General features: G+C 54.3%; 1 protein-coding gene across 1 annotated transcript in view; it reads left to right on the top strand.

Annotated features, from left to right (window-relative positions):
* The window catches only part of tsr1 (TSR1 ribosome maturation factor), a 30113-nt gene extending 6498 nt beyond the window's left edge, over positions 1 to 23615 (top strand). The window contains exons 6-15 of the mRNA XM_070856881.1: positions 350 to 497; positions 1269 to 1426; positions 2408 to 2613; positions 5103 to 5262; positions 7624 to 7734; positions 15165 to 15297; positions 16118 to 16234; positions 17096 to 17236; positions 18862 to 18936; positions 22044 to 23615. Coding sequence (XP_070712982.1) covers positions 350 to 497; positions 1269 to 1426; positions 2408 to 2613; positions 5103 to 5262; positions 7624 to 7734; positions 15165 to 15297; positions 16118 to 16234; positions 17096 to 17236; positions 18862 to 18936; positions 22044 to 22222 — 1428 coding nt within the window. The 3' untranslated portion in view covers positions 22223 to 23615. The remainder of the gene's footprint in view (positions 1 to 349; positions 498 to 1268; positions 1427 to 2407; positions 2614 to 5102; positions 5263 to 7623; positions 7735 to 15164; positions 15298 to 16117; positions 16235 to 17095; positions 17237 to 18861; positions 18937 to 22043) is intronic.
* Positions 23616 to 24447: the final 832 nt, after the last annotated feature.

The following is a 24447-nucleotide window of genomic DNA, read 5'->3' as shown; positions in this document are numbered from 1 at the left end:
GCCACTCTGTAATTACACTTTTCCACCACTGGTGATGTGGCGCCTTCACTGGCGGGAGGGTGTAATTACAGCATGTCGTTTACATAGGTTTCCATTATTAATATAAAAAATTTTAATGGAAACAGTTGATGGACAGCAATATATATATATATAAATATATGTGTGTTGCACTTGGTTTTTCCTGGGAGTCTTTGTTTTCTGGGGAGAGAGAAACTGTGTCGATAAGAAATCCTGTGGTTCTTGGGGTGGGGGGGGGGGGGGGGGGGAAGGTCTGAAAGACAGGACAGTCAGGATGGACTCAATGCCCTTGATCCTACCTCCATTGATTAGATTCCTCTTCCTTTGTCAGGATCCCGCTGCAGAGATGGAAGAGGAGCTGAAAGTGTTGATGAAAGCAGATTCCAGGAAGCAGGAATCGCTGGAGTCGGAGGTGGTTCCCGATCCAATGGAAGGGGAGCAGACCTGGCCAACGGACGAGGAACTGCGCGAGGCCGAGGGTGGGTACCCGGTAACACTGACCCCCAAAGCATGAGCAGCTCTGAGCATCTTCACCACAGGGACTGTGGGGGCTCGAGGAGGAAGCTCACCCCCGCCATCTCAGGGCAACTAGGGGTGGGCAATAAATGCCAGCCTTGCCAGCGACGCCCAAAGACCCCAAGAATGACTAATTTTTAAAAATAACTTTTAACTTCCTGCGTTCGAGCCACTGATTCTGGTGAAACCTGACTCGGCAGTTTTCTGTTGGTGCGTTTGCCCCTGTTTTACAACCGAAGGGGAAAATGTACCTGTCAATCACCCAGGACCAGAGACTTCCCAACACAGTGGGCGTGAGTCAGTGAGGGTTTTAGCACAATGGGTTGCTTATTATCTTTGGTCATTGGGAAACCATTTCAGTGACCAGTTCATTCGCATTTTAACCTGCTTTCATCTTGGTGCTTTTAAAAAAAAAAATTGTGAATACATTTTGTTTTTTAATCCCCCCCACACACAATGTGACCTTGTTCCAAATTCTTTCTGTGAAAAATGGAACAATGTCCCAAAATATAACCAACACTGAGCGCCTCACAGCGGCGAGAGGGGGGTGGGGGGGCGGAGGGCCCTTGGGGGGGTGGGGGGGGGGAGATGGTTGGGGACCGATGACGAGGCAGCCGAGGGCTGAGTTTCACGGAGTGGGGATTGCTGTATGGCGAGAGCTGCCTCTCTCAGTACGGTGCCGTGGTTTCTCTGCCGTCGCTCACCGCTTTGCCCATCTCACTGTTTTGTTCCAGATGCGTTGAAGGAAAGTAGAAAGATTGTTCGCAGAGTCCCAAAGGGCACTTCCGATTACCAGGCTGCCTGGATTCTGGACGACGAGGAGGAGGAGGAGGAGGAGGAAGATGGTGAGGAAGGAAGTGATGATGATATGGAGGGGGAGGCACTGTCACAGGTAAGAAACATGGCCATAATTCCAGCCCTGCTGTCTGCACTTCCATATCAGTGTGCCGACTATCGAATCAAATCACTGCGTTCTGATGGAATTGCAGCCCACCTTGCCCCCAGTGCTGGGAAACAGGATTGTTTAATTCCATTTCTCCTGCTTCAGGGCTCTTGATATTAACCGCTTTGTAAATGAAAGTGCTGCTGTTTTCCTCACTGTCGGGGCTCCCTTGTGCACTGGGTTTAGTTTGTGTGTGGTATTGGGGATTAGTACAATGTCCTTGCACCCGGGAGCTGGCTGTAAGGCCCGATCTGAAATGGTTCGGGAAGGTGTCTGTTCCCAGTGAGTGGGACAATGGTCCGTCTCATTCAGGCTGCAAGGGATGGAAAACGGGCAAGTTCCCTGGGTGCAGGAGGGGTCACCCTTCTTAGGGTCAGGTTCAAGCAAGTACGACAGGCTGGCACCCCAGTGCAGTGCTGAGAGAGTGCTGCAGTGCAGGAGGTGCCTTCCTTGAGATGAGATGGTACACACGGGCTGTATGTCCGCCTGTTGAGCTGGAAGTAAAAGATCCGGTGACTGTTAATGGGTGAGCCGGTGTCCTGGCCAACATTCCAGCCGTAACATCCCCCACCAGAGATGGGTTACCTGCTCACTCGTCAAATTGCTGCTGGTGGGATCTTGCAGTGCGCATAATGACTACTGCCTCTGCCTCCTTAACAGCAGTGACTGCACTTCAAATAATTCATTGCCTGAAGCGCTTTGAAACATGTCTGAGATGTGCTGAATAAACACAGGCACACCATTGGGGTGGTGCGGGGGTGAGGCGAAGGAGCTTTGCGCAGTGTCTGACCCTCGCTGGCCCGGTGACCCTTGCTGGCCCTGGCCCCAATCCCCATTGACCCTCTGATCCACGATGCTGCTGCTGCTGGTTACACAAGTGGGAAGTGGTCCTGTCACCCCAGCACCTGATGTATTGTTCTGTACCCATAGGCCAGCGATGAAAGTGACGGTGAGGGAGAGGCTGACGAGGAGTGTGAGACCATGACTGTTCCAGAAAGCATCCGTGATGATCATTACGACGAAAAGATTGACGATGAGGAGGAGAAGGAGATGCTGGAAAAGTACAAGCAGGAGCGCATGGATGAAATGTTCCCTGATGAGGTGGACACTCCGAAGGATGTGCCCGCGAGAGTCCGGTACGTGACTGTGGGCTAACCTTTCTCCCGGTGGTGTGGGTGGGTCAGTGCCACTCAGTGATGTTGCAGCTATCCATTGGCTGAGGACAGGGGTCACCCGAATACCCACACACCAGCCTTTTGGGGACCAATGGAGGATTCCATCCTTCAAATGATTTCTTCTTGCTTTCACAAACAGCATCTTCAAAGAGTAGGTTTTGAGTTGTCAATGGCTTTTTTAATGGTATCTTTTAAGTCCACCTGAGAGGGCAGACAGCATCTCGGTTTAATATCTGCTCAAAAAGACTGCCCCTCCGACAGTGCGGCGCTCCCTCAGTCCCGCCCCTCCGACAGTGCGGCGCTCCCTCAGTCCCGCCCCTCCGACGGTGCGGCGCTCCCTCAGTCCCGCCCCTCCGACGGTGCGGCGCTCCCTCAGTACTGCCCCTCCGACAGTGCGGCGCTCCCTCAGTCCCGCCCCTCCGACAGTGCGGCGCTCCCTCAGTCCCGCCCCTCCGACAGTGCGGCGCTCCCTCAGTCCCGCCCCTCCGACAGTGCGGCACTCCCTCAGTCCCGCCCCTCCGACAGTGCGGCACTCCCTCAGTACCGCCCCTCCGACGGTGCAGCGCTCCCTCAGTACCGCCCCTCCGACAGTGCGGCGCTCCCTCAGTACCGCCCCTCCGACGGTGCAGCGCTCCCTCAGTACCGCCCCTCCGACAGTGCGGCGCTCCCTCAGTCCCGCCCCTCCGACAGTGCGGCGCTCCCTCAGTCCCGCCCCTCCGACGGTGCAGCGCTCCCTCAGTACCGTGCTGAGCTATCAGCCTGGATTATGTGCTTAAGTCTCTGTGGTGGGACTTGAACCCGTCGTCCTCTGACGCGGAGAGTGACACCCACCGAGCCACAGTTGAAACAAATCAAAAACAGGACCTGATTCATCTGTGATGCACGCTGCAGTTGAGTAGCACGCCGGTGCACACTGTCTCAGCTCATGCCGAAGAATGGTCACTTGGGCTGGGGGCAGGGAGCTGCTGCACTGGAGGAACTGGGCTCAAAGCATCTGCCCCTCGGGGAGAGTGCAGAAGGAATCCAATGAGACTGAATACAACTGTTAACAATTAAAATCTCTCGTTTTCGGTGATTTGAATTGTTGCACTCCAGGTCATGCACTTTGGTAGGAAAAATCAATGAGCAAGTTATTATTTAAATGGAGAAAGATTGCAAAGTGCTGCAGTACAGCGGGACCTGGGGGTCCTTGTGCATGAAACACAAAAAGTAATTTGCAGGTACAGCAAGTGATCAGGAAGGCCAATGGTATCTTGGCCTTTATTGCAAAGGGGATGGAATATAAAAGCAGGGAAGTCTTGCTACAGCTATATAAAGTTTTGGTGAGGTCACACTTGAAATACCTCGTGCAGTCTTGCTTTCCATATTTACGAAAGGATATACTTTGGAGGCGGTTCACCAGGTTGATTCTGGGGATGAGGGGGTTGACTTATGAGGAAAGGTTGAGTAGGTTGGGCCTCTACTCATTGGAGTTCAGAAGAATGAGAGGTGACCTTATAGAAACGTATCAGATTATGAGGGGGCTCGACAAGGTGGATGCAGAGAGGATGTTTCCACTGATGGGGGAGACTAGAACTGGAGGGCATGATCTTAGAATAAGGGGCCGCCCATTTAAAACAGAGATGAGGAGAAATTCTGAGGGTTGTGGATCTGTGGAATTTGCTGCCTCACAGAGCTGTGGAAGCTGGGACATTAAATAAATTTAAGACCGAAATAGAAAGTTTCTCAAACGATAAGGGGTTATGGGGAGCGGGCGGGGAAGTGGAGCTGAGTCCATGATCAGATCAGCCATGACCTTATTGAATGGTGGAGTAGGCTCGAGGGGCCAGGTGGCCGATTCCTGCTCCTATTTCTTGTGTAAGAGGTTAAATTCCAGCTTTTGCTTCCTTTCATGAATTGCTTCAAGGGAAAGCCTTGCTTTGTGCCCTGTGGTCTATTGCTATGGACAGTCTGTCCAGTGACAGCGTACTGCACAATTTATTCCATACGTAATATCACTGCTAGTCCTCAAAAGTTCTACTTCAGGGGTTTTGATACCATAGTCAGGTAGAAACTGTTCCCCGGGGCAGGAGGGTCGGGAACCAGAGGGCACAGATTTAAGGTGATTGGCAAAAGAGCCAGAGGTGGAGATGAGAATTATTTTTACGCAGCGAGTTGTTGTGATATGGAGCGTGCTACCTGAAAAGGAGATTTAATAGTAACTTGCAAATGGAATTGGATAAATGCTTCAAAAGGAAAAATGTTCACGACTATGGGGAAAGAGCAGGGGAGCGGGACTAGCTGGATCGCTCTGTCACAGAGCCAGCACAGGCACGATGGGCCGAATGGCCGCCTCCTGTGCTGCATCATGTGGTGGGGGGATAATCCGAGAGAAATGTAACCACTGGGTTAGCCCCTCCTGAGTAGGTGTTTGGTTATTCTGCACACATCTTGATCTGTACATTGCGCAGGTTTCAGAAGTACAGAGGTCTGAAGAGTTTCCGGGCATCGCCTTGGGACCCCAAGGAGAACCTGCCGCTGGATTACGCCAGAATATTCCAGTTCCAGAACTTTACCAGGACCAAGAGAAAAATCTTCAATGAGATTGAAGAGCAGGAGGAAGGTGCAATGGTAATTTGACTGTGTGCGCCGCGTCTGGCTGTGCGTGTGTGTGTGCGCGCGCCGCGTCTGGCTGTGTGTGTGCCGCGTCTGGCTGTGTGTGCGTGTGTGTGTGCCGCGTCTGGCTGTGTGTGTGTGCCGTGTCTAGCTGTGCGTGTGTGTGTGTGCCGCGTCTGGCTGTGTGCGTGTGTGTGTGTGCTGCGTCTGGCTGTGTGTGTGTGTGTGTGTGTGTGCCGCGTCTGGCTGTGTGCGTGTGTGTGTGTGCTGCGTCTGGCTGTGTGTGTGTGTGCCGCGTCTGGCTGTGTGCGTGTGTGTGTGTGCCGCGTCTGGCTGTGTGTGTGTGCCGCGTCTGGCTGTGTGTGTGTGCCGCGTCTGGCTGTGTGTGTGTGCCGCGTCTGGCTGTGTGTGTGTGCCGCGTCTGGCTGTGTGTGTGTGCCGTGTCTATCTGTGTGTGTGTGTGCCGCGTCTGGCTGTGTGTGTGTGCCGCGTCTGGCTGTGTGTGTGTGCCGCGTCTGGCTGTGTGTGTGTGCCGCGTCTGGCTGTGTGTGTGTGCCGCGTCTGGCTGTGTGTGTGTGCCGCGTCTGGCTGTGTGTGTGTGCCGCGTCTGGCTGTGTGTGTGTGCCGCGTCTGGCTGTGTGTGTGTGCCGCGTCTGGCTGTGTGTGTGTGCCGCGTCTGGCTGTGTGTGTGTGCCGCGTCTGGCTGTGTGTGTGTGCCGCGTCTGGCTGTGTGTGTGTGCCGCGTCTGGCTGTGTGTGTGTGCCGCGTCTGGCTGTGTGTGTGTGCCGCGTCTGGCTGTGTGTGTGTGCCGCGTCTGGCTGTGTGTGTGTGCCGCGTCTGGCTGTGTGTGTGTGCCGCGTCTGGCTGTGTGTGTGTGCCGCGTCTGGCTGTGTGTGTGTGCCGCGTCTGGCTGTGTGTGTGTGCCGCGTCTGGCTGTGTGTGTGTGCCGCGTCTGGCTGTGTGTGTGTGCCGCGTCTGGCTGTGTGTGTGTGCCGCGTCTGGCTGTGTGTGTGTGCCGCGTCTGGCTGTGTGTGTGTGCCGCGTCTGGCTGTGTGTGTGTGCCGCGTCTGGCTGTGTGTGTGTGCCGCGTCTGGCTGTGTGTGTGTGCCGCGTCTGGCTGTGTGTGTGTGCCGCGTCTGGCTGTGTGTGTGTGCCGCGTCTGGCTGTGTGTGTGTGCCGCGTCTGGCTGTGTGTGTGTGCCGCGTCTGGCTGTGTGTGTGTGCCGCGTCTGGCTGTGTGTGTGTGCCGCGTCTGGCTGTGTGTGTGTGCCGCGTCTGGCTGTGTGTGTGTGCCGCGTCTGGCTGTGTGTGTGTGCCGCGTCTGGCTGTGTGTGTGTGCCGCGTCTGGCTGTGTGTGTGTGCCGCGTCTGGCTGTGTGTGTGTGCCGCGTCTGGCTGTGTGTGTGCGCGCGCGCCGCGTCTGGCTGTGTGTGTGGTGTGTGTGTGTGTGTGCGCGCGCGTGTGTGTGTGCCACGTCTGGCTGTGTGTGCGCGGGCATGTACTGCTTTATAGTTTAACGGTTCACCATCATCCTGGGCTGCACTAAAATGTATCTAACGGTGGAAAACCCACTAGGAATGAGATGTCATGGCTTGTGCACTGATTCGAGGGCCTGTGTGTATTTGTGACGGTGTTTGGGTATTACAGGGTCCTCTGACTGTTCTACATTACAACAGTGAGTACACTCCAACAGTACTTCATTGGCTGTAAAGCGCTTTGAGACGTCCAGTGGTTGTGAAAGGCGCTATATAAATCCAAGTCTTGCTTTGTGTTCTGCCATTGGAGATCCTGAGTGAGCTGATTGTAACCCTGCCTCTCGTGGTACTAAATACACTTTGCAGCATTTCAGTTAAACGCACCAGTCCGTTCGATTTTACAACAACTTGCATTTCTGTAGCACCATTAATTTAGTGAACCAACCTGCGGACTGCGCGGTACATGTGTGTGCCGGGCCGTTTCCCTCCCCAGGAGGTGCCGACTCTCGCTGGGGAACGATTCCACTGGCAACTCCAGTACCTCAGCATGTGTGAGCTGATGCACTGAGTGGCACGCTATGCCCCCGAGGGAGGGAGGGAGGGTCTTGTGCGGGTCTGCCTGTGTTCCAGCCGGTGGCAATCACGAGCGGGAACCCGGGCTGGTTCCCCCCCTCTCTCTGCTACACCAGCGGAGATGGTGGACTGTCACAGATCAGGACCTGGGACTTTCCCAGTTGGTCCAGCTCGGAGCCACATCGCCCGGTGCAACTGGAGATCGCTCAGTCATGGAATGTAATTTATTGGGTGCCCACAGTGGGCGCTGATATTGTGGCTGCTGCTTGCTGCACCGTCAGGCCTGTTCCTTTGAGCTGACCCCTTGTATTGTTTGATTTACACACACAGCCCGGCTGGTACGTCACCATCCATATCTGCAACGTGCCGGTGTCAGTGATGGAGAGTTTCAAACCCGAGGCCCCCCTTGTGCTCTTCACCCTGCTGCCGCATGAACAGAAGGTACGGGGGGAGGTGGCGGGGGCGGGGGGGGGGGTCGGAGAGTGGGGGGGGCTCCATTTTAATAATTTATTGATCTTAATTGACTGCATTTGTAATGATGTAATCGATGGGGTGTCGATATTGTTCCACAATCAGCTCCTGGTATAGTGCAGAGCTGTGTACTTTTGATCTTTATGACCATAAACGTCTCTAAGTGTTTGATATTTCTGGGCTTTGACTTAAAACCTAACCAGACATGTAGGTTGCAGTGATGCCAGGAATACAGCATGAGCGAAATCCCCAATGGAGTCGGCTCACTACAATACTCTGATATGCTGCTCCTGTAATCCATCCGCTGGCAATCCCCCGCCGACTACATCCTCACTGACACACCAGTACTGTACCCCCGTGTTAGTGACAGACCTGTACCCCCCAGTACTGTACCCCCGTGTTAGTGACAGACCTGTACCCCCCAGTACTGTACCCCCGTTATACAGTGACAGACCTGTACCCCCCAGTACTGTACCCCCGTTATACAGTGACAGACCTGTACCCCCCAGTACTGTACCCCCGTTATACAGTGACAGACCTGTACCCCCCAGTACTGTACCCCCGTGTTAGTGACAGACCTGTACCCCCCAGTACTGTACCCCCGTTATACAGTGACAGACCTGTACCCCCCAGTACTGTACCCCAGTGTTATACAGTGACAGACCTGTACCCACCAGTACTGTACCCCCGTGTTAGTGACAGACCTGTACCCACCAGTACTGTACCTCCGTTATACAGTGACAGACCTGTACCCACCAGTACTGTACCCCAGTGTTATACAGTGACACACCTGTACCCACCAGTACTGTACCCCAGTGTTATACAGTGACAGACCTGTACCCACCAGTACTGTACCCCCGTTATACAGTGACAGACCTGTACCCCCAGTACTGTACCCCAGTGTTATACAGTGACAGACCTGTACCCACCAGTACTGTACCCCCGTGTTAGTGACAGACCTGTACCCCCCAGTACTGTACCCCCGTTATACAGTGACAGACCTGTACCCCCCAGTACTGTACCCCTGTTATACAGTGACAGACCTGTACCCCCCAGTACTGTACCCCCGTTATACAGTGACAGACCTGTACCCCCCAGTACTGTACCCCCGTTATACAGTGACAGACCTGTACCCACCAGTACTGTACCCCCGTTATACAGTGACAGACCTGTACCCCCCAGTACTGTACCCCAGTGTTATACAGTGACAGACCTGTACCCACCAGTACTGTACCCCCGTTATACAGTGACAGACCTGTACCCACCAGTACTGTACCCCCGTTATACAGTGACAGACCTGTACCCCCCAGTACTGTACCCCCGTTATACAGTGACAGACCTGTACCCACCAGTACTGTACCCCCGTTATACAGTGACAGACCTGTACCCCCCAGTACTGTACCCCAGTGTTATACAGTGACAGACCTGTACCCCCCAGTACTGTACCCCCGTTATACAGTGACAGACCTGTACCCCCCAGTACTGTACCCCCGTTATACAGTGACAGACCTGTACCCACCAGTACTGTACCCCAGTGTTATACAGTGACAGACCTGTACCCACCAGTACTGTACCCCAGTGTTATACAGTGACAGACCTGTACCCACCAGTACTGCACCCCCGTTATACAGTGACAGACCTGTACCCACCAGTACTGTACCCCCGTTATACAGTGACAGACCTGTACCCCCAGTACTGTACCCCAGTGTTATACAGTGACAGACCTGTACCCCCCAGTACTGTACCCCAGTGTTATACAGTGACAGACCTGTACCCACCAGTAATGTACCCCCGTGTTATACAGTGACAGACCTGTACCCACCAGTACTGTACCCCAGTGTTATACAGTGACACACCTGTACCCCAGTGTTATTCAGTGACAGACCTGTACCCACCAGTACTGTACCCCCGTGTTATACAGTGACACACCTGTACCCACCAGTACTGTACCCCAGTGTTATACAGTGACAGACCTGTACCCACCAGTACTGTACCCCAGTGTTATACAGTGACAGACCTGTACCCACCAGTACTGTACCCCCGTTATACAGTGACAGACCTGTACCCACCAGTACTGTACCCCCGTTATACAGTGACAGACCTGTACCCCCCAGTACTGCACCCCCGTTATACAGTGACAGACCTGTACCCACCAGTACTGTACCCCCGTTATACAGTGACAGACCTGTACCCCCAGTACTGTACCCCAGTGTTATACAGTGACAGACCTGTACCCCCCAGTACTGTACCCCAGTGTTATACAGTGACAGACCTGTACCCACCAGTACTGTACCCCCGTGTTATACAGTGACAGACCTGTACCCACCAGTACTGTACCCCAGTGTTATTCAGTGACAGACCTGTACCCACCAGTACTGTACCCCCGTGTTATACAGTGACACACCTGTACCCACCAGTACTGTACCCCAGTGTTATACAGTGACAGACCTGTACCCACCAGTACTGTACCCCCGTGTTATACAGTGACACACCTGTACCCACCAGTACTGTACCCCAGTGTTATACAGTGACACACCTGTACCCACCAGTACTGTACCCCAGTGTTATACAGTGACAGACCTGTACCCACCAGTACTGTACCCCCGTGTTATACAGTGACAGACCTGTACCCACCAGTACTGTACCCCAGTGTTATACAGTGACAGACCTGTACCCACCAGTACTGTACCCCCGTGTTATACAGTGACAGACCTGTACCCACCAGTACTGTACCCCAGTGTTATACAGTGACAGACCTGTACCCACCAGTACTGTACCCCCGTGTTATACAGTGACAGACCTGTACCCACCAGTACTGTACCCCAGTGTTATACAGTGACACACCTGTACCCACCAGTACTGTACCCCAGTGTTATACAGTGACAGACCTGTACCCCCCAGTACTGTACCCCCGTGTTATACAGTGACAGACCTGTACCCACCAGTACTGTACCCCAGTGTTATACAGTGACAGACCTGTACCCACCAGTACTGTACCCCCGTGTTATACAGTGACAGACCTGTACCCACCAGTACTGTACCCCAGTGTTATACAGTGACAGACCTGTACCCACCAGTACTGTACCCCCGTGTTATACAGTGACAGACCTGTACCCACCAGTACTGTACCCCAGTGTTATACAGTGACAGACCTGTACCCACCAGTACTGTACCCCAGTGTTATACAGTGACAGACCTGTACCCACCAGTACTGTACCCCAGTGTTATACAGTGACAGACCTGTACCCACCAGTACTGTACCCCCGTGTTAGTGACAGACCTGTACCCACCAGTACTGTACCCCAGTGTTATACAGTGACAGACCTGTACCCACCAGTACTGTACCCCCGTTATACAGTGACAGACCTGTACCCACCAGTACTGTACCCCCGTTATACAGTGACAGACCTGTACCCACCAGTACTGTACCCCCGTTATACAGTGACAGACCTGTACCCCCCAGTACTGCACCCCCGTTATACAGTGACAGACCTGTACCCACCAGTACTGTACCCCCGTTATACAGTGACAGACCTGTACCCACCAGTACTGTACCCCCGTTATACAGTGACAGACCTGTACCCCCAGTACTGTACCCCAGTGTTATACAGTGACAGACCTGTACCCCCCAGTACTGTACCCCAGTGTTATACAGTGACAGACCTGTACCCACCAGTACTGTACCCCAGTGTTATACAGTGACAGACCTGTACCCACCAGTACTGTACCCCAGTGTTATACAGTGACAGACCTGTACCCACCAGTACTGTACCCCCGTGTTATACAGTGACAAACCTGTACCCACCAGTACTGTACCCCAGTGTTATACAGTGACACACCTGTACCCACCAGTACTGTACCCCAGTGTTATACAGTGACAGACCTGTACCCACCAGTACTGTACCCCCGTGTTATACAGTGACAGACCTGTACCCACCAGTACTGTACCCCAGTGTTATACAGTGACAGACCTGTACCCACCAGTACTGTACCCCCGTGTTATACAGTGACAGACCTGTACCCACCAGTACTGTACCCCAGTGTTATACAGTGACAGACCTGTACCCACCAGTACTGTACCCCCGTGTTATACAGTGACAGACCTGTACCCACCAGTACTGTACCCCAGTGTTATACAGTGACAGACCTGTACCCCCCAGTACTGTACCCCAGTTATACAGTGACAGACCTGTACCCACCGGTACTGTACCCCCGTTATACAGTGACAGACCTGTACCCACCAGTACTGTACCCCAGTGTTATACAGTGACAGACCTGTACCCACCAGTACTGTACCCCCGTTATACAGTGACAGACCTGTACCCACCAGTACTGTACCCCAGTGTTATGCAGTGACAGACCTGTAACCACCAGTACTGTACCCCCGTTATACAGTGACAGACCTGTACCCCCCCAGTACTGTACCCCAGTGTTATACAGTGACAGACCTGTACCCCAGTGTTATACAGTGACAGACCTGTACCCCCCAGTACTGTACCCCAGTGTTATACAGTGACAGACCTGTACCCACCAGTACTGTACCCCCGTTATACAGTGACAGACCTGTACCCCCCAGTACTGTACCCCCGTTATACAGTGACAGACCTGTACCCCCCAGTACTGTACCTCAGTGTTATACAGTGACAGACCTGTACCCCCCAGTACTGTACCCCCGTTATACAGTGACAGACCTGTACCCCCCAGTACTGTACCCCAGTGTTATACAGTGACAGACCTGTACCCCAGTGTTATACAGTGACAGACCTGTACCCACCAGTACTGTACCCCGTTATACAGTGACAGACCTGAACCCCCCAGTACTGTACCCCAGTGTTATACAGTGACAGACCTGTACCCCAGTGTTATACAGTGACAGACCGGTACCCACCAGTACTGTATCCCAGTGTTGTACAGTGACAAACCTGTACCCACCAGTACTGTACCCCAGTGTTATACAGTGACAGACCTGTACCCACCAGTACTGTACCCCAGTGTTATACAGTGACAGACCTGTACCCACCAGTACTGTACCCCAGTGTTATACAGTGACAGACCTGTACCCACCAGTACTGTACCCCAGTGTTATACACTGACAGACCTGTACCCACCAGTACTGTACCCCAGTGTTATACAGTGACAGACCTGTACCCACCAGTACTGTACCCCGTGTTATACAGTGACAGACATGTACCCCCCAGTACTGTACCCCAGTGTTATACAGTGACAGACCTGTACCCACCAGTACTGTACCCCCGTATTATACAGTGACAGACCTGTACCCCCCAGTACTGTACCCCCGTGTTATACAGTGACAGACCTGTACCCACCAGTACTGTACCCCCGTGTTATACAGTGACAGACCTGTACCCACCAGTACTGTACCCCAGTGTTATACAGTGACAGACCTGTACCCACCAGTACTGTACCCCAGTGTTATACAGTGACAGACCTGTACCCACCAGTACTGTACCCCGTGTTATACAGTGACAGACCTGTACCCCCCAGTACTGTACCCCGTGTTATACAGTGACAGACCTGTACCCACCAGTACTGTACTCCCGTGTTATACAGTGACAGACCTGTGCCCCCAGTACTGTACCCCCGTGTTATACAGTGACAGACCTGTACCCACCAGTACTGTACCCCAGTGTTATACAGTGACAGACCTGTACCCACCAGTACTGTACCTCGGTGTTATACAGTGACAGACCTGTACCCCCCAGCACTGTACCCCCGTGTTACAGTGACAGACCTGTACCCACCAGTACTGTACCCCAGTGTTAGTGACAGACCTGTACCCCCAGTACTGTACTCCAGTGTTATACAGTGACAGACCTGTACCCACCAGTACTGTACCCCCGTTATACAGTGACAGACCTGTACCCACCAGTACTGTACCCCAGTGTTATACAGTGACAGACCTGTACCCCCCAGTACTGTACCCCCGTGTTATACAGTGACACACCTGTACCCACCAGTACTGTACCCCAGTGTTATACAGTGACAGACCTGTACCCACCAGTACTGTACCCCAGTGTTATACAGTGACACACCTGTACCCACCAGTACTGTACCCCAGTGTTATACAGTGACACACCTGTACCCACCAGTACTGTACCCCAGTGTTATGCAGTGACAGACCGGTACCCACCAGTACTGTATCCCAGTGTTATACAGTGACAAACCTGTACCCACCAGTACTGTACCCCAGTGTTATACACTGACAGACCTGTACCCACCAGTACTGTACTCCAGTGTTATACAGTGACAGACCTGTACCCACCAGTACTGTACCCCCGTGTTATACGGTGACAGACATGTACCCCCCCAGTACTGTACCCCAGTGTTATACAGTGACAGACCTGTACCCACCAGTACTGTACCCCCGTATTATACAGTGACAGACCTGTACGCCCCAGTACTGTACCCCCGTGTTATACAGTGACAGACCTGTACCCACCAGTACTGTACCCCGTGTTATACAGTGACAGACCTGTACCCCCCAGTACTGTACCCCGTGTTATACAGTGACAGACCTGTACCCATCAGTACTGTACCCCAGTGTTATACAGTGACACACCTGTACCCACCAGTACTGTACCCCAGTGTTATACAGTGACACACCTGTACCCACCAGTACTGTACCCCAGTGTTATACAGTGACAGACCGGTACCCACCAGTACTGTATCCCAGTGTTATACAGTGACAAACCTGTACCCACCAGTACTGTACCCCAGTGTTATACAGTGACAGACCTGTACCCACCAGTATTGTACCCCAGTGTTATACAGTGACAGACCTGTACCCACCAGTACTGTACCCCAGTGTTATACAGTGACAAACCTGTACCCACCAGTACTGTACCCCAGTGTTATACAGTGACAGACCTGTACCCACCAGTACTGTACCCCAGTGTTATACAGTGACAGACCTGTACCCACCAGTACTGTACCCCAGTGTTATACAGTGACAAACCTGTACCCACCAGTACTGTACCCCAGTGTTATACAGTGACAGACCTGTACCCACCAGTACTGTACCCCAGTGTTATACAGTGACAGACCTGTACCCACCAGTACTGTACCCCGTGTTATACAGTGACAGACCTGTGCCCCCCAGTACTGTACCCCCGTGTTATACAGTGACAGACCTGTACCCACCAGTACTGTACCCCAGTGTTATACACTGACAGACCTGTACCCACCAGTACTGTACCCCAGTGTAATACACTGACAGACCTGAGGGGTGCCTTGTGGAGGCAGAGTGTTGTCCGATTGCTCACCCCTCTGCTCTCCGTGGATCTGCGCCTTTCATGCTGGGTCTAATTGAGGCGGATGTTTGGGGAGGGACGGGCCTTGGGCACCAAGCCCGGAGTCTGAGGTTTTTCTTTCTTTTCCAGATGTCAGTTGTCCATTTCCTGCTGAGGAGACACGCAAGTAACGCTGAGCCCATCAGGTCCAAAGAGGAGATGATTTTCCACTGTGGCTGCAGGCGATTCCGGGCTCCTCCTCTCTATTCACAACACACTGCAGGTCAGGGGGGTGCTGGGGAGTACCAGGGTCATCTGTCGGGAGAGGCCTTGAGCAGTACTGAGGGAGCACCGCACTGTCGGAGGGGCAGTACTGAGGGAGCACCGCACTGTCGGAGGGGCAGTACTGAGGGAGCGCCGCACTGTCGGAGGGGCAGTGCTGAGGGAGCGCCGCACTGTCGGAGGGGCAGTACTGAGGGAGCGCCGCACTGTCGGAGGGGCAGTACTGAGGGAGCACCGCACTGTCGGAGGGGCAGTACTGAGGGAGTGCCGCACTGTCGGAGGGGCAGTACTGAGGGAGTGCCGCACTGTCGGAGGGGCAGTACTGAGGGAGCGCCGCACTGTCGGAGGGGCGGTACTGAGGGAGCGCCGCACTGTCGGAGGGGCAGTACTGAGGGAGCGCCGCACTGTCGGAGGGGCAGTACTGAGGGAGCGCCGCACTGTCGGAGGGGCAGTACTGAGGGAGTGCCGCACTGTCGGAGGGGCAGTACTGAGGGAGCGCCGCACTGTCGGAGGTGCTGGCTTTCGGATGAGATGTTAAACCGAGGAGAGGGCAGACATAAACAATCCCTTGGCTACTATTGGCACAGAGAGCTGGGGAGTTGTTCCTGGGGCCAACGTTCCTCCTGTAACCAGCGCCGTCAAAAGCCGAGTAACTGGTCATTTGTCATGTTGCTGCCTGTGGGATGTTGCTGTACGGAACTCGCTTGTTTGTCTACATAGCAGTGACGACACTTGAAATAATTCAGTGGCTGTGAGGTGGTTTGGGACTCCGATGGCGAGAGCAGTTGGTCCTTTCTTTAACTCTCTCCTTCCTCCTGCAGCCAACAAGTTCAAGTATGAGCGGTTTCTGCGTTCCGATGCCACTGTGGTGGGGACCGTGTACAGCCCGATAACCTTCCCCTCCGCCTCCGTGCTGATGTTCAAACAACGAGCCAACGGTAAGCAATGATTCTGCGGGGTGGGGGGGGGGGGCGCGTGAATGCGGGGTGGGAGGGGGGCGCGTGAATGCGGGGTGGGGGGGGGGGCGTGAATGCGGGGTGGGGGGGGGCGCGTGAATGCGGGGTGGGAGGGGGGCGCGTGAATGCGGGGTGGGGGGGGCGCGTGAATGCGGGGTGGGGGGGGGCGCGTGAATGCGGGGTGGGAGGGGGCGCGTGAATGCGGGGTGGGGGGGGCGCGTGAATGCGGGGTGGGGGGGGCGCGTGAATGCGGGGTGGGGGGGGCGCGTGAATGCGGGGTGGGGGGGCGCGTGAATGCGGGGTGGGGGGGGCGCGTGAATGCGGGGTGGGGGGGGTGAGATATACCGCGGCAGTCGCTGTATCCAGCTGTAACTGGGGGTGACTGTCGCTGCACGTGCCGAGCTCCCGCGGCTCTCTGGCCCGGTGACCTAGGTTTCACCTGTTGGCACATCCGGTGCAGACGGTGACCAGGCGGCTCCAGGCTCGGGGAGCGAGGATTGCACGCGAGCTGAGCTCGCAGTTGGCCTCAGTGCCCCATTGTTGGTGCGCGGGAAACGAACCAATCGCTGCTGCCCAGCGAGCATGACGCCGTGATTGGATGCTGGGTGGGGGCAAAACAGACTGCGAATCCCACGTGGTGGAATAGCCTCCCAGCACTCGCCGGTGAGCAGTGGCCACTCGGAGATGAGGTACTGGGGTGGGGTGGTAACCGGAGCGAATGGACGCGTTCCTGGGCACATTGCCTGTTCCGGGGGGCGGGGGACTAGGTGTAACATAGTTCCTGGTCCCGTCAGTCGATCACTCTGTGTTGGTGTCTTACGCTGACTGCTGATTGGATCGCAGGCATGCAGGACCTGATGGCAACGGGCTCTGTGCTGAAGGTCGACCCTGACAGAGTCATCGTCAAGAGAATCACCCTGAGCGGCCATCCCTTCAAAATCCTGACCAGAACCTCGGTGGCTCGATACATGTTCTTCAGCCGAGGTGAGCACGGGGGCGGGGGTGCGAGGGAGGGAAGTGGAAGGGGGGGGGGGGCGGGATAAGTGGGGGGGGGTGGGGTAGGAAGTAGCTGGGATCGGGGAGTGGGGAGAAGAGATGCTAACCTGAAATAACGGCCGGGAATTTCTTCGGAGCCGTTCTGGGTCCGCAGCCGAGAACGCGACCTCGCGCCCGCTTGCCGTTTGGTGCCAGGAGATGCCCCTGAGCAGCGTCCCGGCATTGCGCCAGGTACGTGGGTTAAAGGGGCTGCGCGGCTCTGGTAGGCAGAGGAGCCGGAATGTCCCATTGCGATCGAATCTCTGCATCAAGGACCAGATGAAGTCGTAAGCAGAATTTTACTCGTGCTGTTGCACAGTTAGACACATAGAATCTTACTGCACAGAGACCAATCGGCCCATTATGTCTGTGCCAGTGCTTTGGAAAAGCTACCCAATTAGTCCTGCTTCCCTTGCTCTTTCCCCAAGAACTGGGACAGTGTAGAGGGAGCTTTACTTTGTATCTAACCCCCTGTACCTGCCCTGGGAGTGTGTGATGGGACAGTGTAGAGGGAGCTTTACTCTGTATCTAACCCCGTGCTGTACCTGCCCTGGGAGTGTTTGATGGGACGGTGTAGAGGGAGCTTTACTCTGTATCTAATCCCCTGTACCTGCCCTGGGAGTGTTTGATGGGACAGTGTAGAGGGAACTTTACTCTGTATCTAACCCCTGCTGTACCTGTCCTGGGAGTGTTTGATGGGACAGTGTAGAGGGAGCTTTACTCTGTATCTAACCCCCTGTACCTGCCCTGGGAGTGTTTGATGGGACAGTGTAGAGGGAACTTTACTCTGTATCTAACCCCTGCTGTACCTGTCCTGGGAGTGTTTGATGGGACAGTGTAGAGGGAGCTTTACTCTGTATCTAACCCCGTGCTGTACCTGCCCTGGGAGTGTTTGATGGGACAGTGTAGAGGGAGCTTTACTCTGTATCTAACCCCCTGTACCTGCCCTGGGAGTGTTTGATGGGACAGTGTAGAGGGATCTTTACTCTGTATCTAACCCGTGCTGTACCTGCCCTGGGAGTGTTTGATGGGACAGTGTAGAGGGAGCTTTACTCTGTATCTAACCCCGTGCTGTACCTGCCCTGGGAGTGTTTGATGGGACAGTGTAGAGGGAGCTTTACTCTGCATCTAACCCCCTGTACATGCCCTGGGAGTGTTTGATGGGACAGTGTAGAGGGAGCTTTACTCTCTATATAACCCCCTGTACCTGCCCTGGGAGTGTTTGATGGGACCGTGTCGAGGGAGCTTTACTCTGTATCTAACCCCGTGCTGTACCTGCCCTGGGAGTGGTTGATGGGACAGTGTAGAGGGAGCTTTACTCTGTATCTAACCCCGTGCTGTACCTGCCCTGGGAGTGTTTGATGGGACAGTGTAGAGGGAGCTTTACTCTGTATCTAACCCCCTGTACCTGCCCTGGGAGTGTTTAATGGGACAGTGTAGAGGGAGCTTTACTCTGTATCTAACCCCCTGTACCTGCCCCGGGAGTGTTTGATATTGGAATTAAATGAAAAGATTTGACATAACTCCGTGCTCGTGCCTGTTGACGATTGTAAAGGGAGGTGTTGTGTTTACAGAGGACGTGCTGTGGTTCAAACCAGTCGAACTTCGGACAAAGTGGGGTCGCAGGGGTCACATCAAGGAGCCTTTAGGTAAGGAGACGTTCCGTGGCACAGTTGCCAGTTTACACAGCGCACCTGTGCTGAGTTGAAGAGCAGGCGGACACACTCGAAATACTGCATTACCGTCACAGCAGAGGGTTCGTCATTTAAAGAACGACTTGCATTTCTGTATCGCCTTTCGCAACCTCAGGTCGTCCCAAAGCCCTTTACAGCCAATGAAGTACTTTTGAAGTGTCCTCGCTGTTGTAATTTAGGGAACGCGGCAGCCAATTTGCACACAGCAAGCTCCCACACACAGCCATGTGATAATGACCAGATAATCTGTTTTAAGGATGATTAATGATGAGGGATAAATATTGGCCCCAGGACACTGGTGATAACTAATCTGCTCTTCAAAATAATGCCATGATATCTTTTACGTCCACCCGAAAGGTTTAGTCTCCCATCCGAAGGACGGCCTCTCCGACAGTGCGGTGCTCCCTCAGTACTGCCCCTCCGACAGTGCAGGGCTCCCTCAGTACTGCCCCTCCGACAGTGCAGGACTCCCTCAGTACTGCCCCTCCGACAGTGCAGGGCTCCCTCAGTACTGCCCCTCCGACAGTGCAGGGCTCCCTCAGTACTGCCCCTCCGACAGTGCAGGGCTCCCTCAGTACTGCCCCTCCGACAGTGCAGGGCTCCCTCAGTACTGCCCCTCCGACAGTGCAGGGCTCCCTCAGTACTGCCCCTCCGACAGTGCAGGGCTCCCTCAGTACTGCCCCTCCGACAGTGCGGCGCTCCCTCAGTACTGCCCCTCCGACAGTGCAGGGCTCCCTCAGTACTGCCCCTCCGACATTGCAGGGCTCCCTCAGTACCGCCCCTCCGAGAATGCAGCACTCCCTCAGTACGGCCCCTCCGACCGTGCGGTGCTCCCTCAGCACCGCAATGTGAGGGTCAGCCTGGATTATGGTTTGAACCCACTCCCTTCTAGCTCGGTTAGAGGAGAGCACTACCCACTGAGCCACGGCTGACACATTGGGGGGAAATTGCAGTTGGAGGCTTCCTACGGGCGAACGCCTCCGGCCAAGCATGTTTTATGAAAGTGCCTGGTGGTCCCGGAGGAAGGTAGAATTGCTCTCCGAGGCCTGGCCGTACAATCCGGTGCGCGGGATCAAATTGTCCAGGAATGTCTGTATCCTGGGCATGTACCAATCTCAATATCGTCTCATTCATCCTCGAGAATACTCCATAAATCACACACAACACTAACATTACAGGAACTTTTCTTTTAATTAATAGAAATTGTATTAAATTAAGTGTTTTAGAGAAAAAAGTATTTTTTTGCAATGTAAAAAAAAATGTTTTAACCATGTTAAAAATAAACTTACTTTTATAGGCAGACAGGGTTTTTAATATAAAAAGAAATAGTAACATTTAATTTTTCTATGTTTCAAAACTGTTACGCTGGTAAAAGTAGGTTGTGTGCCCCTTTTAGCAGGTGTAGGAGTTTGAAGGACATTCACTGAGCTGGAGTTGGGGAAAATAGCCCAAATCTCCGCCCGTATAGGCCCTTCTCCCGCGATGCGTGCGATCTGGCAAAGGACATTTTGACAGATCCCGAATGCCGGTTGTCGGCGCCTGCGCAGTGCACCGCGAGAAACGGCACGCACCCAGCGAGGCCGCAAGTTTCGGGCCCTTGGTGCAAAGACGGAGCCCGCTCCGACTGTTAAATGCAGCCTGGGCTCCGGCCTTCACTGAGTCCAGGCCTGGGCTCCGGCCTTCACTGAGTCCAGGCCTGGGCTCAGCCGCTGGCTCTCTGACAGGGCGCCGCTCCTGTGAACTCGACCACCCAGTGCCCCGCACTGCGCCGTTGCAGGTATGTCCCACGGGCAGAGCTGGTTCCTGTTCTCACCAGCGGACGGGTGGGGCAGGGGGGGTCCTGGCTTTCTGCTTTCTGTGGCTGCGCTGTCGGAACAAACGCCCTGGGCTGATGTGTGAAGGTGGTCACTGCCGGATCCAGACTGCCGTGTCGCAGGTGGAAGCTGTTCCAGAACAGAAGGAGGCCATTCGGCCCACTCTGCCCCTGCCAGCTCTCACTGCTATCCCCTTCGCCCCAATCCCTGCACGCTCCCTTACCGGTTTAAATCTTTCCACTTCCCTTTTCAAACCTATTCTGGATTCTGCCTCCATGACGGTCTAGTCGGTATTCAACATCCTACCTTGCGATGTGATGTGCTTTTACTGACGAGTGGGGTCAGAGTTTGGCAGCTGTCTGTCTCTGCTCTCAAACCCCATCTTCAGCCACACTTCAAAACGACCGCGTTGCCTTTGAAGCGCAGTGGCACGTCCTGAGGTTGTGAAAGGTACTGTATAAAAATGTACCTTTGTTTCATTCTCCAGGGCACGGGATCGCACTGTGTAAACCAAGGGATATGGGGATCGTGTGGGAAGGTGGAGTTCATAGAATCATAGAAATTTACAGCACGGAAAGAGGCCATTCGGCTCATTGTGTCCGCGCTGGCCGCTCTAGTCCGTAGCCCTGTAGGTTACGGCACTTCAAGTGCATATCCAAGTACTTTTTAAATGTGAGGGTTTCTGCCTCTACCACCCTTTCAGGCAGTGAGTTCCAGACCCCCACCACCTTCTGGGTGAAAACGTTTCCCCTCAAATCCCCTCTAAACCTTCTACCAATTACTTTAAATCTATGCCCCCTGGTTGTTAACCTCTCTGCTAAGGGAGTTAGGTCCTTCCTATCCACTCTATCTAGGCCCCTCATAATTTTATAGACCTCAATCAGGTCTCCCCTCAGATCCAGAGAAAGCAAACCCAGCCTATCCAATCTTTCCTCATAGCCAAAATTCTCCAGTCCAGGCAACATCCTGGTAAATCTCCTCTATCCTCTTGAGTGCAGTCACATCTTTCCTGTAATAGAGCTGCATGCAGTACTCTAGCCTAAGAGATGAGGTTGAAGATCAGCCATGATCTTATTGAATGGTGGAGCAGGCTCGAGGGGTCGTGTGGCCGACTCCTGCTCCTGTTTATTGAGTTGTTAAACCCTGCGGCAGGGCAGTTCCCGGAGTGGGATTGCACTGTGTAATCCTCGCCCATCTCTTGGTTCCACGGTGCAGGTACTCTGATCTCACATGCTTGTTTGTTTGCAGGGACTCACGGACACATGAAGTGTTTGTTCGATGGGCAGCTCAAGTCCCAGGACACGGTGCTGATGAACCTGTACAAGCGGGTGTTCCCGAGGTGGGCGTACGACCCACATGTGCCTGGTCCAGTGCCGTGGGAGAAGTCTGAATCCAGCATCAATGTGCAGGAGATCGAGATGGACTGAGCCAGCAACAGGATTTCAGAATCGGTGCCTTTTTAGAAAAAAAATACCAGTTTTACAATTCAGAATCACTTGCATCGGGATGCTGGAACACAAACTCTGAGATTTGTGTGTTTATATTTGTGTTTGGAGTGGTGGATTTCCTGAGAATTGTCTGTAAATTTAAAGAGGTTGGTGCCGTGCCATTGCACCACCACAAGAGGTCAGTGCCGAGCTGTGTACGACACCACTGGCGCCATCTGATGGTGCGGGAAGGTACTGTCTCCTTGTACACTGTTATTATCAAGGAATGGGTGCTGCATTCCATCTCCATCCGATTCCCTCCCCAAATTCTCCTTGCCTTCCTTGGGCAGCTGACGTGTTCCCTCGCCTTGTCGAATAGCAGCGAGTAGGAAGTGTGTGCGAGTGCTGTGGGTGACTGGTCCTCCAGGTTCCACTCCCACCTTGTGGAGAATCGCCTCTTGTCTCCCTGGCTTATTCTATCCCCGGCCTCCGAGGGTAGTAAAGAGCTTCAGTGAGATGCTTGTCGCTGCCTTTCCCACTGCACCAGTGACATGGAGCTGCAGCGATACAGGAGCTGCAGGCAGTCTGTCAGGTCGTGTCTCCTTCTCAATCCGGCTCAGGGAAGTGCATCAGTATTCTCGCTGGGAAATGAATGGAGGTACAAGCCTCGGAGGTGTGCGATAGGGCAGTGTGGAGAACTGGGAAGGGGAGGCCCATTCACCCCCTCGAATTTCACCATTCAATTCCTTTCCGCCCTCTGTATCTTGGCTCCATTTCCTGCCTTGGTTCCGTCATCCTGAATACCCTGACCCATCAAAAAGCTATCCATCTCCGTTTTGAAATTTCAGTTCACCCCCAGCATCCACAGCCTTTTGGGGGGGGGGGGGAGAGGGAGTTTCAAATTCCCACTGCCCTGTGTGTCCTGTCATCAACCCTGGATGGCCTGGCTCTGCTCTCTTTCCCCACCCCCCCACACCAGGGGAATAGTTTCTCTCGCTCTACCCCGTCAACTCCGTTAGTCATCTTAAACCCCTCGATCAGATCCCAACCTTAACCTTCTACACTCGAGGAACACAAGCCCAGTCTGTGCAACCTACCCTCGGAATTTAACCCTTTCAGCACCGGTATCAATCTGGTGAATCTGTGCTGACCCCCCTCCGAGAGCAATATATGCTCCCCGAGGGCCGGGGCCCAGGACTGGACGTCTGACCCGAGTGTTATACAGCTCCCACCCCTTTGTATTGCAATGACCCCACAACAGAGACACAGGGAGAGGGAGGTTTGCTGGATTGTCGCTGTTGTTGGCCAGGAGCCAGAGTGAATGTATCCTCGGAGTTTCTGACCGAAATCTTCCTCCTTTGATGAAAAATAAATTATTTTCCAGGACTCTCAACTATGAATCTCCTTGGCCATCCTGTGTCCTATGTCTCCGATGCTGTAGAGTTTATAAACATGCTTTCCATTAACAAAACACTATTTTCTGATTTGCCCCATCTCGCTCCTCTCTCCAGACGTTTCACTGTCAGTCAGTGAGCCCAGAGCTGGGGGTCCCTGTCACTGTCAGTGAGCCCAGTGCTGGGGGTCCCTGTCACTGTCAGTGAGCCCAGTGCTGGGGGTCCCTGTCACCGTCAGTGAGCCCAGTGCTGGGGGTCCCTGTCACTGTCAGTGAGCCCAGTGCTGGGGGTCCCTGTCACCGTCAGTGAGCCCAGTGCTGGGGGTCCCTGTCACCGTCAGTGAGCCCAGTGCTGGGGGTCCCTGTCACCGTCAGCGAGCCCAGTGCTGGGGGTCCCTGTCACCGTCAGTGAGCCCAGTGCTGGGGGTCCCTGTCACCGTCAGTGAGCCCAGTGCTGGGGGTCCCTGTCACCGTCAGTGAGCCCAGTGCTGGGGGTCCCTGTCACCGTCAGTGAGCCCAGTGCTGGGGGTCCCTGTCACTGTCAGTGAGCCCAGTGCTGGGGGTCCCTGTCACTGTCAGTGAGCCCAGTGCTGGGGGTCCCTGTCACTGTCAGTGAGCCCAGTGCTGGGGGTCCCTGTCACTGTCAGTGAGCCCAGTGCTGGGGGTCCCTGTCACTGTCGGTGAGCCCAGTGTTGGGGGTCCCTGTCACCGTCAGTGAGCCCAGTGCTGGGGGTCCCTGTCACCGTCAGTGAGCCCAGTGCTGGGGGTCCCTGTCACCGTCAGTGAGCCCAGTGCTGGGGGTCCCTGTCACCGTCAGTGAGCCCAGTGCTGG

The sequence above is a fragment of the Pristiophorus japonicus genome, chromosome 16 (genome assembly GCF_044704955.1).
Source record: "Pristiophorus japonicus isolate sPriJap1 chromosome 16, sPriJap1.hap1, whole genome shotgun sequence".
In the NCBI taxonomy this organism is placed as follows: Eukaryota; Metazoa; Chordata; class Chondrichthyes; family Pristiophoridae; genus Pristiophorus; species Pristiophorus japonicus.
This window is presented reverse-complemented; position numbering and strand designations above follow the sequence as displayed.